The sequence below is a fragment of the Carassius auratus genome, chromosome 30 (assembly GCF_003368295.1).
Source record: "Carassius auratus strain Wakin chromosome 30, ASM336829v1, whole genome shotgun sequence".
Taxonomy (NCBI): Eukaryota; Metazoa; Chordata; class Actinopteri; order Cypriniformes; family Cyprinidae; genus Carassius; species Carassius auratus.
This window is the reverse complement of record NC_039272.1, coordinates 10,865,288-10,881,261: the sequence shown is the minus strand read 5'-3', so window position 1 is coordinate 10,881,261 and position 15,974 is coordinate 10,865,288. Positions and strand designations below refer to the sequence as shown.

The following is a 15,974-nucleotide window of genomic DNA, read 5'->3' as shown; positions in this document are numbered from 1 at the left end:
TAATCAGGTATCATGGTGTAAAAACACCTTGATCTCGTAACTCCCATTACTTTCCTGCAGAGACCTATACTTTAAGGAAAGGGGAGCTAACCTTCAACGTTAACCGTTTACTGTCTGACTGAAGCAGTGAGGTCAGGGCAGGGGACGTTGCAAGAGTTCGTCCTTAGACCTGTGAGTTAGAGGATGAACCATGATTCTGCACTATGTTAGACCGGTGGTTTCTCTCATTCGGAGCAGGAGTGTAAATGCTGCAGTTTCCAGGTTATATCATGCGGACAAAGTGGCAACAGTGGGCTCGCAGCCCGATTCACAGTCCCCGGTCTTTCAGGTAGGCCGCGAGTGAAGCCTCGGACTCAAGCTCTTGCAGCCATCCGGCAGTGGGGTTCATCTGCTTCGGCAGCCGTGCGTGTCGTGTCCTTGTGTACTGACTGTTACATGCACAACAACAGTTAAAAAAATATACCTTCTCTTAGTTTTTAATGCCTGCGTCAGTATTTAAAGAGGCGTGAAATAGCTAAAATATAATACACATACATTAGAGGAGGAAACTTGTTTGCACCACTAACGGTCAATGATACTTGAGACGACTGTTTTTGAAATGTCAGTTTCATTTTGATATCAATCAGATATGACCACTATAAGGGTTTAATACAAATTACTCTTTTATATAACGTTACGTTTAGTTTTTTGCTCTTTATCAAATATTTGAAAACAATATAAATTGTTTTTTTCTATGAGTTTGCCAAGGTCACACATGTTACTGTTCTTGGTACATGAGTAATATACAATATATATATATATGTGTGTGTGTGTGTGTGTGTGTGTGTTTGTCAACTCCATAAACGGAGTCTGGTGAGGCTTGAATCATATTTAGGACTTTAGTCAGGGGCTAGTTGTTTATATAATAAACTCTGAATATGGTTATTGACCTTCCAAATCTTCCATATTGTAGGAAAATTATGAGCGGATGCAAGCGCTGGTGAATGAATTGAAGGACAGAGCAGAGAAGATTAAACTTGGTGAGCCAGTTCAATTTAATTTGATTCTCCTAAACAAAGTGAATGAATTTTACATATGGGTGGCAGCATTAGCACATTTCCTGACTCTACACAATATTGTCACTTTCAAAGGAGGTGGAGAAAAAGCAAGAAACCTACACACATCCAGAGGAAAGCTCCTGCCTCGGGAACGCATCGATAGACTGTTGGACCCTGGGTAATTTTTATTTTAAAAATAAAAAATAAAAAAAATGTTGTGATTTGAAATGTTGCTGTCTATTCACACTGAACTTTTTTCTTTGTGTGAATCCAGGTCTCCATTTCTTGAGTTCTCCCAGTTTGCTGGCTATCAGTTATATGGTAGTGAGGAGGTTCCTGCTGGAGGAATAATCACTGGTATTGGTCGGGTGTCAGGGTGAGCAGCATACAATACAATCCATACGTAGCCTATGCATTGTTACATCTGTTAATAATCTACAGATGTTTATAGTTCATAACACCATGTCTGTGCACCTCACAGGGTGGAATGTATTATAGTTGCGAATGATGCTACTGTCAAAGGTGGAACCTATTATCCGGTCACTGTGAAGAAGCACTTGCGCGCCCAAGAGATTGGACAGCAAAACCATCTACCATGCATATATCTGGGTGAGTTCTCTCAGAGGGTTCATATTCTGTGTCAAATAACATTTTCCTACTAATACTTATATTTAATATTCTATCTCTGATCTGTTTTTCTCTAGTGGATTCTGGAGGAGCCAATTTACCCAGACAGGCGGATGTGTTCCCAGACAGAGATCACTTTGGACGCATCTTCTTCAACCAGGCTCGCCTTTCCTCAGAGGGAATTGCACAGGTCCTTTTGTTTTCATATACGCCAGTGGTTCCTAACCAGGGGTGTGACATCGGATATCTTAATATTTCTTAGAAAAAAAATTCATTGCACTAAAAACACAAAAAGTCAAGATGTAATGATGTTTAAAGGTATACTCCACCCCGAAATGATTTTTTTTGTCATTCATCACTTACCCCCATGTTGTTCCAAACCTGTAAAAGCTTTGTTACTCTTCAGAACACATTTTTAGATATTTTGGATGAAAACTGTGAGGCTTGAGACTGTCCCATAGACTGCCAAGTAAATAACAGTGTCAAGGTCCAGAAAAGTATGAAAAAAATCTGCCATCAAACCAAGTGCAATCTTGGTTATATGAGGCGATGGGAACACATTTTCTAAGCGAAGAAAACAAAAAAAAAAGTATCGATATGGTACCAGTCTCGTAAAAACCCAAACTAAATTTCAATATCGTATACCATGATAAAAGCATTTGCAAATGATCGCTACATGAAAATATGATAAAGATCCGGCATAACCCTAGTTGTTCCAGACCCGTGAAAGCTTAGTTAGCTAAGAAAGAATAATTTTTGTATGTGAATAAAACAAAATTAACTACTTTATTCAACAATTTCTTTGTCAACAGTCTCCTCTGTGTCTCTCCATATCACCGTGCTGCGTATGCTCTTCTGCATGAGCTGCGCCACAAGGATGCGCTGTTTCTAACTATATAATAAAGTATTCTCTACATTTTTACAAAAAGTATTATTGTCACTCCATAACATTACGATTAAACCACTGATGGCAGATGGAATATTCTGATGATGCTTTTCATACTTTTCTGGACCTTGACACTGTTAGCGTGCTTTAACACTTGGTTCACTTGCCTGGACCGAACCCGAGTTCGGACAAGGAGGCAGAGATATTTTAAGCAGTTTTACTCACCGCCTGCGGTTCCAACACACGATCGTGACCCTTTTTCGTTGGGACTGCATTATCCTTAAGAAATAAACGATACGCAAATCTGTCGTCAAACTGGGCCTTGTTTGTAAAACAAGCATCTTCGAAATGCAGGGAACAAACACAAACACTTGCACAACTCCGTTGATGCTCTGTAAAAATAAACTCCATCCACTGGTCCCTTAATGCCGTTTTTTTCTTTTGTAGTCTGTGCAGGGTTGTCTTGCCCTGACAACCAAAAACACTCTCCTTTTGTGACATTTCGCGACGCTCTCGCTCTGATCAGTGAATGTCTGTTGTGCTCTCAGTGCTGTGCTATACGGGAGCGCGGCGCTCTTCCGGCAGATGTGCCTTAGGACCCATATAAGGAAATTCCACTCCATCTAACGTCACACAGAGCCATACTCGAAAAAAATTCAGAAACTTGTGACAATCCGGAAGGAGTATTTTTGGAACAGAAATACTCCTTCAAACGTACAACTTAATTTTTGAAACTTTGTTTTGGGAATCCAACTGTTTAACAGTGTAAAAATCTCAGTATGCATGAAATAGCATTTCACCCCCCCCCCTTTAATTTATAAAGACTCCCAGTTTCTTTTAATAAAAAAATAAACTATTCTGAAAATCAGTGTCTTAATCATCCATTCAGCTTAATTATGTTGGAAAAACAAAGTTTGAGAACCCTTAATAAAAGCCATCTATGACTATATAGATACAAATGAATATAAATAATGTTTGGTAATTGACATATCATTGCTGATTCATCATGGTGGATCAACTGTACCTGATATGTTTCAGATTGCTGTTGTGATGGGCTCCTGTACAGCAGGAGGCGCCTATGTGCCTGCGATGGCTGATGAGAGCATCATAGTACGCAAACAAGGGACCATTTTTCTGGGTGGTCCACCGTTGGTATGTGTTAATGTCTTAAGGGGCATGTTTTGTCACTGCTCGTTCACTGTTCATCAATGGTAAATGTCCCACTCTGTATTCAACAGGTAAAAGCTGCTACAGGAGAAGAGGTGTCTGCTGAAGACCTGGGAGGTGCAGACCTTCACTGCAGGTTAGAGAAACACCTGTATGTTCATATAAATGCTTGTTTTGAGCTTGATGGTACTAATATACTTTTCAACGTTTTTCTCCTCTCAGAAAGTCGGGTGTAACTGATCATTATGCCCTGGATGATAATCACGCCCTTCATCTTGCACGCAAAGCTGTACGAAGCCTGAACTACAAGAAGAATCTTGATGTGAGGACACAGCTGCTCATCTTCACAGAGATGTTTCATGACTTGATCTTCTTGAACTTGTCCACTGCTCATTAGGTCACTGTTGAAGCTCCCGAGGCTCCACTGTTTCCTGCCGATGAGCTTTATGGTATTGTGGGGGACAACCTCAAACGCAACTTCGACATTCGAGAGGTAATGGTCACAGTTTGATCACTGGAATACAAGCCTATTGAAATGCTGGCTCAACAGACAGAAGTTATTATCAATTTCAGGTTATTGCTCGTATTGTTGATGGCAGTAAGTTCGATGAATTCAAGGCCTTCTATGGAGACACACTCGTCACAGGTGGATGTTTTTCAATAAACATCTTTTTGCATTTGAATTTCAAAAAAGATTTCTTACATGCGTTGTTCTGGCTTTCTTCGTTTGGTTTCAAGGTTTCGCACGGATATTTGGTTATCCTGTGGGAATTATTGGCAATAATGGTGTGCTGTTTTCAGAATCTGCAAAGAAGGTGAGCATCTCCTGGTCATTGTTCTATCCTTTAATGCTTTAAGCTCATCAGTCAACTTCCAGTGCAGTGTGAAGAAATATCGAGAATTTAAAAGTAGAACAAAATTAAATATATTCTATTTTACTTCAATTCATAACTTAACCTAAAGTTGCAATCTACGGTCTATGACAGTGTCTTAGTGGCACATTAAAAAATGGGAAAAATCTAAAGTTGTAATATTTTGAGAGTCAAAATTAAGAGAATAAAGTCAACTTTAATTTCAACTTTATCAAAATATTTGTTTATGACTTTATCCTCAATATTTTGACTTTATTCTCATATTGCTATGAATATGTTCTCATAATATTGACTGTTTTCTCAAAATATTAATTATCATATTGCTACAACTTTATTCTTGTAACTTTGGCTCAGATAATACACATAAAAATGAAAATTCATAATCTACTATTAAACCAAAATTATTGGTTGGTAGCATCTTCCATGAAGCTTTTTTTCCATACAGTGAAAGTGTATACTAATGATTGTTAAAAACTCTTTTGTTTAAAATCTTTTTTTAATGTATTTTATAGGGAACTCATTTCATTGAGCTTTGCTGTCAGAGAAACATTCCACTGCTCTTTCTTCAAAATATTACAGGTCAGTATTTATGCTTGATCTGAATGTTTATATTTAGTGTTAGAATGCAGGGCTGATACTGATTGAGTCAGGACTAAATCATTCATGTGTGACTAGTGAAATTGCTGCTGCCATTAACATCTTTAAGTGGCTGTCTCTTTTTATCAGGCTTCATGGTTGGCAGGGAGTACGAGGCTGGAGGTATAGCTAAAGATGGAGCTAAAATGGTGACTGCTGTGGCCTGTGCCAATGTGCCTAAGATTACTGTCATCATTGGAGGATCGTATGGTGCGGGGAACTATGGCATGTGCGGCAGAGCATATGGGTAAGCTTTATTATAAACTTATTTGAACTTGGCTACTCAAAGGTACAACACTAAAAACTTGCTCAAGTATTTCAATTGACAATTGACCTCATTCAAAAATCTGTGTGTGCACCTCACAGCCCCAGGTTCCTGTACATGTGGCCTAATTCCCGCATCTCTGTGATGGGAGGAGAGCAGGCAGCCACAGTGCTGGCCACCATAACTAAGGATCAAAAAGCCAGGGAAGGAAAAGAGGTACGAACTGAAAAACAAAGCAAATTTACTGCATTTATTAATCTTTTCTAGGGCTCGGGAAATAATTTTTTTCATCTGACTTGTAACATTTTTGGTTAATTTACAGTTTACTGCAGAGCAGGAAGCTGCAATGAAAGAGCCAATTATCAAACGCTTTGAGGAGGAGGGAAACCCATATTATTCCAGCGCCAGGTACCTAGTTAAAAAATGCCTGTGATATGTGGATTTTTATTTTATTTTGTTTTGCTTTAATGTGTAATACACTACTGTTTTCACATTTTGGGCTCAGTAATATTTTTGTAATGTTTCTGAAAGAAGTCTCTAATCCTCTCCAATATTTGTATTTTTCTTAAGTGTCATAATCCTTTAGAAATCATTCTAATATGCTGATTTATTAATAAATATTTCTTACAGTATATTATTAATTAATATTGAAAACCATTGTGCAGCTTAATATTTATAGATCAAGAAAAGTTTTTTTTTTTTTTTTTTTTTTTTTTTTTTATACAACTACTTCCCTCCCAGTGTAATTTCTAATTTTCACTTCTTTTGGACTTTTACTACTCAGATTGTGGGACGATGGAATCATTGACCCTGCTGACACTCGACTGGTCCTAGGCTTGAGTCTGAGTGCTGCTCTCAACGCTCTCACACAGAAAACACACTTCGGTGTCTTCAGAATGTAAATCTGGTTGTGTAAAGAGAATACATTTTTAATTAAATCAATTTACTTGAGTATTTGTAGTACACACTAACTTTATATACTTGTTTTGTCTTTGTATGTTTGAAAACAACAGTAAAATATGTCAAACCAGTCCGAGCGTTGTGTTTCATAAGTTTCTGGTTGTTTTGTATCTTTCATACACAAGACAGTAAATCATCACAAAATGTTGTTTGGTGTAAGAACATAAACATAAACATCTGAAGTTTTCTACATTTTTAAAAAGAAGAATCATCGTAAGCATACCTCTAGAGTTTTTTTTTTAAACAAACCATGGTACTTTAACAAATGAATATGTGCTTATATGAATGCACTGCTCAAATACCAAGAACACTTTTTAATTTCCAAATTTCCATTGGCCACTGTTACACTTTAGAGCTTCATCACATTCCTCATGTGGGACAAACTGGCTGGAAATTTGTTTCCATGATTCAATCCACACCGTCAATATTTCAAAGTCAACGGTATTGTTACATTAAGATGCTTCAAACTAAATTTGAACTAAACCATATCATTTGTTAGGCCATTTTCATTTTAGTTTAGGTTTTAGTATTTCAAATGGATTTTTGTTCTTCAATGTTTCTGTTTTTCTTTTTTTGTTAAGGTTTTTTGTAATTTTTTTACTTCAACTTGTTTTACCGTATTTCAATTAGCTGCCAGGATAACATTTGTCATTTTCTGTGTAATATCTCTGTTTTATTTCAATTTTATTTAATTAATTTTGAATATTTTATAGTCATCAACAGTGGAGGAGACTTACATATTAAACAATAGAAATTAGGAGAAAGTGTATTTGAGAAAACTGAACAGTGATCTACTTTGGTTACTCCTCATGTGAGTTTATAAAAAAGGCATGACAGATGGAGATCATCTCATGATTGTACACTAACTTTGTGAACAGAGACAAAGTGATCATATCCAGACAGTATGAGAAACCGTAAGTGTGTTGTATTTAATACATTTACCTGAAGAGAAAAGAAAGGGGAAAAAGGTAAGAACTCTGTTTTAAGTGTCTTACTGTATCTGAGGTTTAATATCGATGAAATATAACTTACAGAAATGTCATTAGCCTGTAGGCTGCTCTCTGTGTGCTCAAACTCTGAAACAAACAATATTCACGTGAATGACGCTCAAATGATCAGTGAATGGAAAATAATAGTAGTTTCACTCACCGGTGTCTGCAACCGTTTCAAATTTATCAGCATCGTCTGATGTGCCTTTTTCTATTCTCAGCCTTTTAACTTAAATAAAATGTGAAAGTAAAGGCATTACCATATTAAAAACTGACAGCGTTGCATAAGGATACTTGTGCTTTTGACTTACTGTTATAACTTTGAATAGAGACAGTGAAAATCTTCATATTGTCCGGGAAGCGGATAATAAACTCTTGGGGAAACATGCCAGTTGAAATCCAGAAAGTCTCTGTTTTTCTATAGAAATTAATAGATAAATACATCAGTTATAGCAAAACACATTTGTTAAGTGTTTTGACATTAGCTAGGTTAGCTAGCTAGCTCTTCTTCCAGCGTTTAGCAATCTACAGACCCGTCGATGATGTTCTCCGGTGGGTGATTCTCATCGCTCGATGTAGCCAGCACGACCTGTGCTCCGTATGAACTTAAAGCAGCGTCCAGCATTGTGGATGTTAGATATTTACATGTAGAAATGTGCTGAGGGAGGAATTTTCACGCAGATGAAATCTGAGTTGCTAAGCAACAGGTAAACCCGATGTGTCGCAGCCGATTCATTTCCTCGAATCGGTTCATTTGAACAGTTTGTTTCAAAGAACCGGTTTTTAATACTCAATATTCATTTTTTTAATGACGCATCGTTGTTTACTTCGCGTTCATCGCATTATCTCCTGTTATCCCTGACCCAGTCATCTACGATATGCATGTCTGTTTATTAATGGCATGTATCCTAGCTAGTGTATTGCAGCCGTGATTAACGAAGTTCCGAAACATTAAGTAATTTAGAAATGTACTATCGCATTGATTTACATTTTACTGTTTTTTTTTTTAAGTTTTTGCACATTGTATATGATATTAATGAAAACGAATTGTTTCGTGTTTATACATTAATATGAAGTAATAAAACACTTAACGGTTCTCGTTAGGAATCGAACTTTTGAAACCATATATATACATTTCTGTTTTGTAAAAAAAAATTGATTGATCTTTGAGAAAATACAATAATTTTTTGAGAGACTGATTTTCCTATTAGCTGTAAGTCATAATCATCAGAATTAAAAATAAGTTTGTTTTTTTAAATTAAATGACAAAAAAATAAAACATTGTTCCATTATATTCTAATTTGTTCAGATGCACCTGTATATATATATATATATATATATATATATATATATATATATATATATATATATATATAGATAGATAGATAGATAGATAGATAGATAGATAGCTAGATAGATAGATAGACAGACATACATACATACATACACACACACACACACATCCCGAACGAATCGTTCACACCGTTTTCAGCATAGACGTCACATCATATATGATGTCTATGGTTTTCAGATCCATTTGTTGAAAAGATTCGAATCAAAAGAACAATTCATTCAGGAATCGGGCATGGCATTCGCTAGTGTCGCATGATTTGAGCGTCATCAGCAGCTGGCGTACATTGGTGCGCACGTTGCACTTGATAAATAATACCGTTTTAAATATAAAATCACCATGGCAAATGGTGCAGAGGAAATCGTATTTCGTCGTGGGACGGATCAAGTGAGTATTGAACCATTTAAGTGAGCCAAAGATGTTAGATTTAACTACGTTACGCTAGCTACGTTATTTTAGATTTGAGTAACGTTAAATATAACAGGTTGTTGTTGCTCGTTAGCTAGCATATGTTGGCTGCACATTAAAAGTTCAACATGTCTAGTTCGTGATTATTTTGCTTTGTGGATTCGGTTTTAAAGTCAGTTGGAGTAACGACGTCTGAGAAATATGTAACGTTAGTATAAATCATCCAGTTCAGTGGTCAGTTATCTCTTCCTTCTCTTCAGAGCGATGATTCTGACATTTGGGATGATACAGCTTTAATTAAAGCATATGATAAAGCGGTTGCGTCGTTCAAGGTAATAATGATTTTAAAAAGATGAGATAGTTGATACATTGCAGTTTATTTTGCTTCTACAGTAACCTCTGCTCCTTCTTTACTCACAAGAATGCACTGAAAGGAGAGGGCAATGTGACGCCACACAAAAAAGAAAACCCCGGGAAGAAGCGGAAAAACAACAAAAAGAGTAAAAGCAGAAAAAGATGTAACGCAGCACCTGATAAAGAGGTAAACATTAATGGTTTGAGTATTTGAGTTGATTTGGACTATCCAAATAAAACTGTCCGATGCAGATGAACTGAAATGTCTTTTATAGTGGCAAGTCGGGGACTCCTGTTACGCGTTCTGGTCTGAAGATGGAAGCTTGTATGCAGCCACGATTTCCTCAATCGATCAGGAGAAGGGCACTTGTGTGGTCTTTTATACTGATTATGGTAATGAGGAAGAGCAGAACCTATGTGACCTTCTGACAGAGGCTTCAGATTTGGATGAAGACACACAGAAAACGGCAGATGTGTGTAGAATGTGACACTGGTTTTAATTAGTCCTTTGAGGGGTTTAAGGAATAGTTCACAATCACAAATGACAATTTTCTGAAATTACCAACATGCATGCCATCCTACATGTAGATAATTTTGTTTATTCGTTGGAAGATAATTTGAGAAATGTACTATTATGTCACTTGCTCGCCAGTGGACCCTCTGCAGCGAATGGGTGCCGTCAGAATGAGAGTCCAAACAACTGATAAAAATAGTCCATCAATTAACATCTTGTTAAGTGAAAAGCTGCATGTTTGTAAGAAAGTAATTAATCAGTTAGGTGTTTCAACTTCAAACCTTCATCTCTGGCCAAAAACATAATCCATGGTACTGGTTCTTCCAGTGAAAAAGCAGAAAAGAGAAAAACGGAAATCTCCCGTTCCTCTCTTACTGTAGTCTACCAACATAATTGTTTAGAATTGTTTTTGCTTGTTCTGTGCATAGTTCTCTCCTAATATAGGTTTTAATAAAATTTTTTTACTGTAGTTATTGCAAGCATACAACTTTTCACGTAACAAGATGTTACAGATTATAGATGTTGTGGATTATTGTGGTGTTTTAATCACCAATTTAGACTCCCATTTTGACGGCACCCAGAGGATCCATTGATGAGCAAGTAATGTTTATTTCTCCAAATCCGTTTTGATAAAGAAGCATATAGAATCTACATCTTGGATTGCCTGGAGTTGAAAAAAAATGAAGCAAATTTTCTATTTCTTTAATAATGCAGTTGTATAACATTTGTTGTTCACTTGTCTAATTTCAGGTCAGAGAGACTGAGTCTTCAACAGAGGAGAGCGATCGATCTTTCACTCCGCAGCAGTCTGGCCATCAGAAGCACAAACCTAAAGACAGATCTCCCATGGGGCCTCCATCATGGGTTCCTGGTTTTCCACCTGGACCCCCACCAGGACCTCACTTCCAAAAAGTGAATATTTAACATCTCTATGGCACAGTCTTTTCTTGTTTTGAAATGCAGTATTTAACATTGCAAAGCGATTCGCTAGCTTGTCAGATAAGTTGTTTTTATATTGCACCACACAAAATACTAAGACATTGTTCTCTCCAGATGGATGGCAGACGATCAGAAGGTCCTGGAGCTTTCTTCCCTGGATGGCCTCCAATGATTCCACCCGGTCCTCCAGTAAGAAGCAGCTGGAAATGTTCTTATATAAAAAAGTGATCTAGTAAAGGCATTTACAAACACAGCTTTAATGGGGCAAAATTAACTAAAATATGAATTTATTGTTGGCCCAGATGATCCCACCACCTCCACCAATGAGTCCAGACTCTTTAGAGGATGATGAGGCTTTGGGCAGTATGCTTATTTCCTGGTACATGAGTGGCTATCACACGGGATACTATTTGGTACAGTTTTACTATTTGTTACTTCTTGTCATTCACAAGTGTTGTCTTCTGCACCTACTTTGTTTGTTTTAAACTTAAACTCTTGTCTCATTCACAGGGTTTAAAACAAGGTCGTAGAGAGGCTGCGGCGAATTTCTGATTTAGATTCACTATTACTTTTTTCCATTTAGAGTGGAATATGAATGTGATTCTGCAGCAGGCTTGATTCCGATTTCTATTTTGTATTGTTTGTAAATAAATAAATAAAAGTAATTGTGCTTTTTTTCCAAAGTGTGTGTGTGTGTGTGTGTGTGTGTGTGTATTTGTATTAACACTTAATTTTATTACAAATCATTTTGGGATCATTATCAAGCATTACAAAATTGCATTTCATTCTGATTTCATTAATTTGCTAAATGTCATTGATATGGATGAAGTCAAAAAGATTTCAAGGTCACAGTATTAGGGCTTTATTATTTCAACCAGCCCATTTAAATTGTAATTGGGTGAAACGTATTGTAAATGTGCTAACTTGTTCTATAAGTGGCTGGTACATGCTTTAGATGTTTTAACATTATTAAATTAAGATAAAGATTTAAAAATAAAGCTATTTCTTGTTTTTCTTTTAAAGAACCAGGGTTCACAATGTTTCACACCTGAGTAAATGAGGAAACCTTCTTTTAAAAAATGTGATATCTAGACATGGGAATTACATGCAAATTAAAACACTTAACACTATGTGGGCATTTGTATAATGAATGTACAACACTGGGGGACTTGTGTAAGTTGGCATCTCATTAAACAAACTCTTCCTCCTTGCCATATCTGGTATGGGCTTTAGTTTTGAATGGTTTGCCTCATGTGAAATCCATCTTAGAGGACTGATGATCTCCTTCTCAATTGATTAATATTTTTGTCAAGTTGCAGCTAGCGATTGCCATGTGTGAAGCTGGACCAAAGTTGTATCTGGTGCAGTGTTTGGTAACCTTGGCATGAGCACCTGAGACACAAACAGGAAAGAAAATTCAGAAAGATTAGCATAGCTGTGCAATCAATCTTCTTGTTTGTCCATACTGTTTCAGAGAAACTATATATACATCAGTACATCAAACTGATTTTTTTTCATATGATGCAGCAGATTTCTTCCATTATGCTCTAAAAAGTTCTTCATGGTATCTTTTCTCAACCTGCCAATAAAAACATGATCATGGCATGAGTTCATAGAAGGACATGAGAATTAAAACACTGTATGAAAATGCAATTTAAGAGCTCACCTTCAACCTCCCCGGATATTCTCCAGCTTCTGTGATGGTCATACTTGTTTTACTTGTCTGGATATTTGTAAAGTGCAAGCAACATCTTACTAAAGATAAATATTGAACTATTGACATCTGCGCCATACTTTTTCACTTAAATAATGTATCTTATTAAAATCTCTTTCACTGCCATGAAACTTCCTTCCTTTTTTTTCTTCTTTTTTACCCCTTTCTTGTCAGATGATCTATCATGCTTTTCCCCCATCTCAGTTGTAATATCATCTAAAAAGTCAAGATAACATCAATACTTCATACTGACTGCAATTATTTGTTAAACCATTGAGGACACCATCTGAAAAATGTAAATTGATCACAGTAGCAACATATTTGATGACAAACCATAACATAATACTACATTAAGAAATTAGATTTTCTTGTTTTTTATATTTATAAAAATTAAAAACATTGGCCTCTCAAGTTAAATGATCACATATGTTTATTGCTAAACACAAGGTGGCAGCATTTGGTGTGATATTGTCACTTAAAGGGATAGTTCACCCAAAAATCATAATTATATTATTAATAACTCACCCTGATGTCGTTCCAAACCAGTGAGACCTCCGATCATCTTCGGAACACAGTTTAAGATATTTTAGATTTAGTCCGAGAGCTCTCAGTCCCTCCATTGAAGCTGTGTGTACGGTATACTGTCCATGTCCAGAAAGGTAAGAAAAACATCATCAAAGTAGTCCATGTGACATCAGAGGGTCCGTTAGAATTTTTTAAGCATCGAAAATACATTTTGGTCCAAAAATAGCAAAAACTATGACTTTATTCAGCATTGTCTTCTCTTCTGTGTCTGTTGTGAGTGAGTTCAAAACAAAGCAGTTTGTGATATCCGGTTCACGAACGAATCATTCGATGTAACAGAATCTTTTTCAACCAGTTCACCAAATTGAACTGAATCGTTTTAAACGGTTCGCGTCTCCAATAAGCATTAATCCACAAATGACTTAAGCTGTTTACTTTTTTAATGTGGCTGACTCTCCCTCTGAATTAAAACAAACCAATATCCCGGAGTAATTCATTTACTCAAACAGTACACTGACTGAACTGATGTGAAGAGAGAACTGAAGATGAACACTGAGCAGAGCCAGATAATGACTCTTTCACGAGTCAAGAACCATTTCTGTCAGACGCGTCCGATTCGAGAACCGAGGAGCTGATGATACTGCGCATGTGTGATTCAGCGTGAAGCAGACCGACACACAGAGCATCTGAACCGAACTGATTCTTTTGGTGAGTGATTCTGAACTGATTCTGTGCTAATGTTATGAGCGCGGGTAAACCGAAGGCTTGAATCAAGGGCAATCATCACCAATGATGCCATTACGTCGAGCGCAAAAGAAACGGTGAACCGTTTTCTTCAACTGGTTTATTGAATGCAACTGTCCGAAAGAACTACTGGTGATCTGAAAACCGCAGCAACCGGTTCTTGACTCATGAACGAGTCATTTATCTTTAGTTCTCTCTTCACAGCAGTTTAGTCAATGTACTTTTTCTTTAAAAAGTTTAAGAAAACAGTTTTAAAACAGTTTAAAAACAGCTTAAGTCATTTGTGGATTAATGCGTATTGGAGACGCGAACAGTTTAAAACGATTCAGTTAGATTTGGTGAACTGGTTCAAAAATATCCGGTTACATCGAATGATTCGTTCGCGAACCGGATATCAAAAACTGCTTTGTTTTGAACTGTCTTACAACAGACACGGAAGAGAAGACAAGGCTGAATAAAGTCGTAGTTTTTGCTATTTTTGGACCAAAATGCATTTTCGATGCTTCAAAATATTCTAACTGGACATGGACAGTAGACCATTCACACAGTTTCAATGGAGAGACTGAGAGCTCTCGGACTAAATCTAAAATATCTTAAACTGTGTTCCGAAGAGAAATGGAGGTCTTACGGGTTTGGAACGACATCAGGGTGAGTTATTAATAATATAATTATGATTTTTGGCTGAACTATCCCTTTAATTATTTATATATATATATATATATATATATATATATATATATATATATATATATATATATATAGAGAGAGAGAGAGAGAGAGAGAGAGAGAGAGAGAGAGAGTATGCCTTATAACAAAGAAGATGAAGAATTATAAAGGATAATTAGAAGAGTAGCCTAAAGTTTGAAAAAACAAAAAATTTGAAATACTAAAGATTGACTTAAGATTTAAAGCTGTTCTAAAGCTATTCTAAATTTTCAATTGAAAATTGTTGTAGGCTATTTAACCAAATTGGGAATCTTTTCAGGCCTTCACTAAATTAGCTTTTGGCCTAGATACTTGAGTAAAATTCAGACACAATCTATACGTTTACTTTTTTATATCTGTGGTCACCAGATATAAAGTATCTGGTATAGTAAAGTATATAAAGTGCGAAGTATCATCAGTTCATCGGTTCATCTCAAGAAACGGTTTTCGGTTCAGTGTACTGGTGACCCGAAACCCGGTGCAACTGGTTCTTGTTCTCGAGTCAAGAACCGGTTGCATCGGTGGGCGTGTTCCAGCAGTGGGCGTGTTCGTTCCTTATCTGACTCTGCTCGGGGTTCATTCAGTTCTCTCTCCACAGCAGTTCAGTGAGTGTACTGTTTGAGTAAATTAATTACTCTAGGATATTGGTTTGTTTTAGCTCAGATGGAGTGTCTGTCAAATTAAAAAAGTTAACAGCTTAAGTCTTTTTTGGATTAATGCGTATTGGAGACGCGAATCGTTTCAAACGATTCAATTCGATTTGGTAAACTTGTTCAACCGGTTCACTATGAAGAAGTCGACATACCGCCAACAGAGGACGCTATTTTACTTGGCTCATCATCTCGGAAAGTAAGTCCGAGCTCATCTGCTCTGAGAATTCAATCGCACGCTTTGTTGATGCGAGATTAAACTGGTGAGAGCAGTAGAGTAGTGTTACTGTATCCGTTCTGCTGTTGTAGTTTTGTAAGAGAGGAGAGAGGTCACTTGATTTACATGAACGTGACTGTGACAGCGTGGAGCGTCTCCAAACCAAACTGCTGCTTGGTCTCAGGTCTGTGAGAATAAACAGCGTTTTTCGGGAGTGAGGGGTCAAGTTAAAAGTCGCAAATGTTTTGTCGAAATCAGACCGCGAGAGCGACTATCGCTCGGGGCTCCGCGCTGGAGATGGAGATCCGCCGTGGAAAGTTCAGACAAAGTGTTTTCATGGAAACCCCGCAGGTAAGTGAAGCCCCGCTCATCACTCGGTCCAGAGGCTCAGCTGGACTCTAGGAACTCTGCTAA

The 15,974-nt window shown here is 37.0% G+C and overlaps 4 protein-coding genes across 8 annotated transcripts in view; 3 read left to right on the top strand and 1 right to left on the bottom strand.

The window, feature by feature from the left end:
- The first annotated feature begins 58 nt into the window (after positions 1–58).
- Positions 59–6,521, top strand: LOC113049193 (methylcrotonoyl-CoA carboxylase beta chain, mitochondrial-like). Its single transcript, XM_026211334.1, has 17 exons — positions 59–328; positions 953–1,019; positions 1,131–1,215; positions 1,312–1,413; positions 1,519–1,646; positions 1,742–1,854; positions 3,589–3,702; positions 3,789–3,853; positions 3,940–4,039; positions 4,115–4,210; positions 4,291–4,363; positions 4,456–4,532; positions 5,102–5,168; positions 5,316–5,472; positions 5,592–5,706; positions 5,813–5,898; positions 6,275–6,521. Exons 1-17 carry the CDS (start codon positions 191–193, stop codon positions 6,390–6,392), a joined length of 1,701 nt encoding a protein of 566 aa, XP_026067119.1. The 5' UTR covers positions 59–190; the 3' UTR covers positions 6,393–6,521.
- Positions 6,522–7,246: 725 nt separating this feature from the next.
- Positions 7,247–8,250, bottom strand: hspb11 (heat shock protein, alpha-crystallin-related, b11). Its single transcript, XM_026211335.1, has 5 exons — positions 7,973–8,250; positions 7,751–7,857; positions 7,600–7,668; positions 7,483–7,526; positions 7,247–7,392 (listed from the first exon to the last, which is right to left on the bottom strand). Exons 1-5 carry the CDS (start codon positions 8,062–8,064, stop codon positions 7,300–7,302), a joined length of 405 nt encoding a protein of 134 aa, XP_026067120.1. The 5' UTR covers positions 8,065–8,250; the 3' UTR covers positions 7,247–7,299.
- Positions 8,251–9,025: 775 nt separating this feature from the next.
- Positions 9,026–11,683, top strand: LOC113049192 (survival motor neuron protein 1-like). 3 transcript variants are annotated; one of them, XM_026211331.1, is made up of 8 exons: positions 9,026–9,177; positions 9,459–9,530; positions 9,620–9,739; positions 9,828–10,025; positions 10,817–10,978; positions 11,120–11,194; positions 11,308–11,418; positions 11,516–11,683. In XM_026211331.1, exons 1-8 carry the CDS (start codon positions 9,130–9,132, stop codon positions 11,555–11,557), a joined length of 828 nt encoding a protein of 275 aa, XP_026067116.1. In that variant the 5' UTR covers positions 9,026–9,129; the 3' UTR covers positions 11,558–11,683. The 3 variants fall into 3 exon arrangements, with proteins under 3 accessions (XP_026067116.1, XP_026067118.1, XP_026067117.1); XM_026211333.1 differs by lacking the exon at positions 9,459–9,530 and having other exon boundaries at positions 9,033–9,177; XM_026211332.1 differs by lacking the exon at positions 9,459–9,530 and having other exon boundaries at positions 9,034–9,177; positions 9,592–9,739.
- A 3,793-nt stretch (positions 11,684–15,476) lies between these two features.
- Positions 15,477–15,974, top strand: part of rtkna (rhotekin a) — a 64,268-nt gene continuing 63,770 nt past the window's right edge. Inside the window, exons 1-2 of one of the 3 annotated variants that reach the window (XM_026211327.1) lie at positions 15,511–15,744; positions 15,819–15,911. In XM_026211327.1, coding sequence (XP_026067112.1) covers positions 15,858–15,911 — 54 coding nt within the window. In that variant the 5' untranslated portion in view covers positions 15,511–15,744; positions 15,819–15,857. Of the gene's footprint in view, positions 15,912–15,974 lie in introns of all 3 variants that reach the window. The other 2 variants (XM_026211329.1, XM_026211325.1) reach the window with 2 other exon arrangements.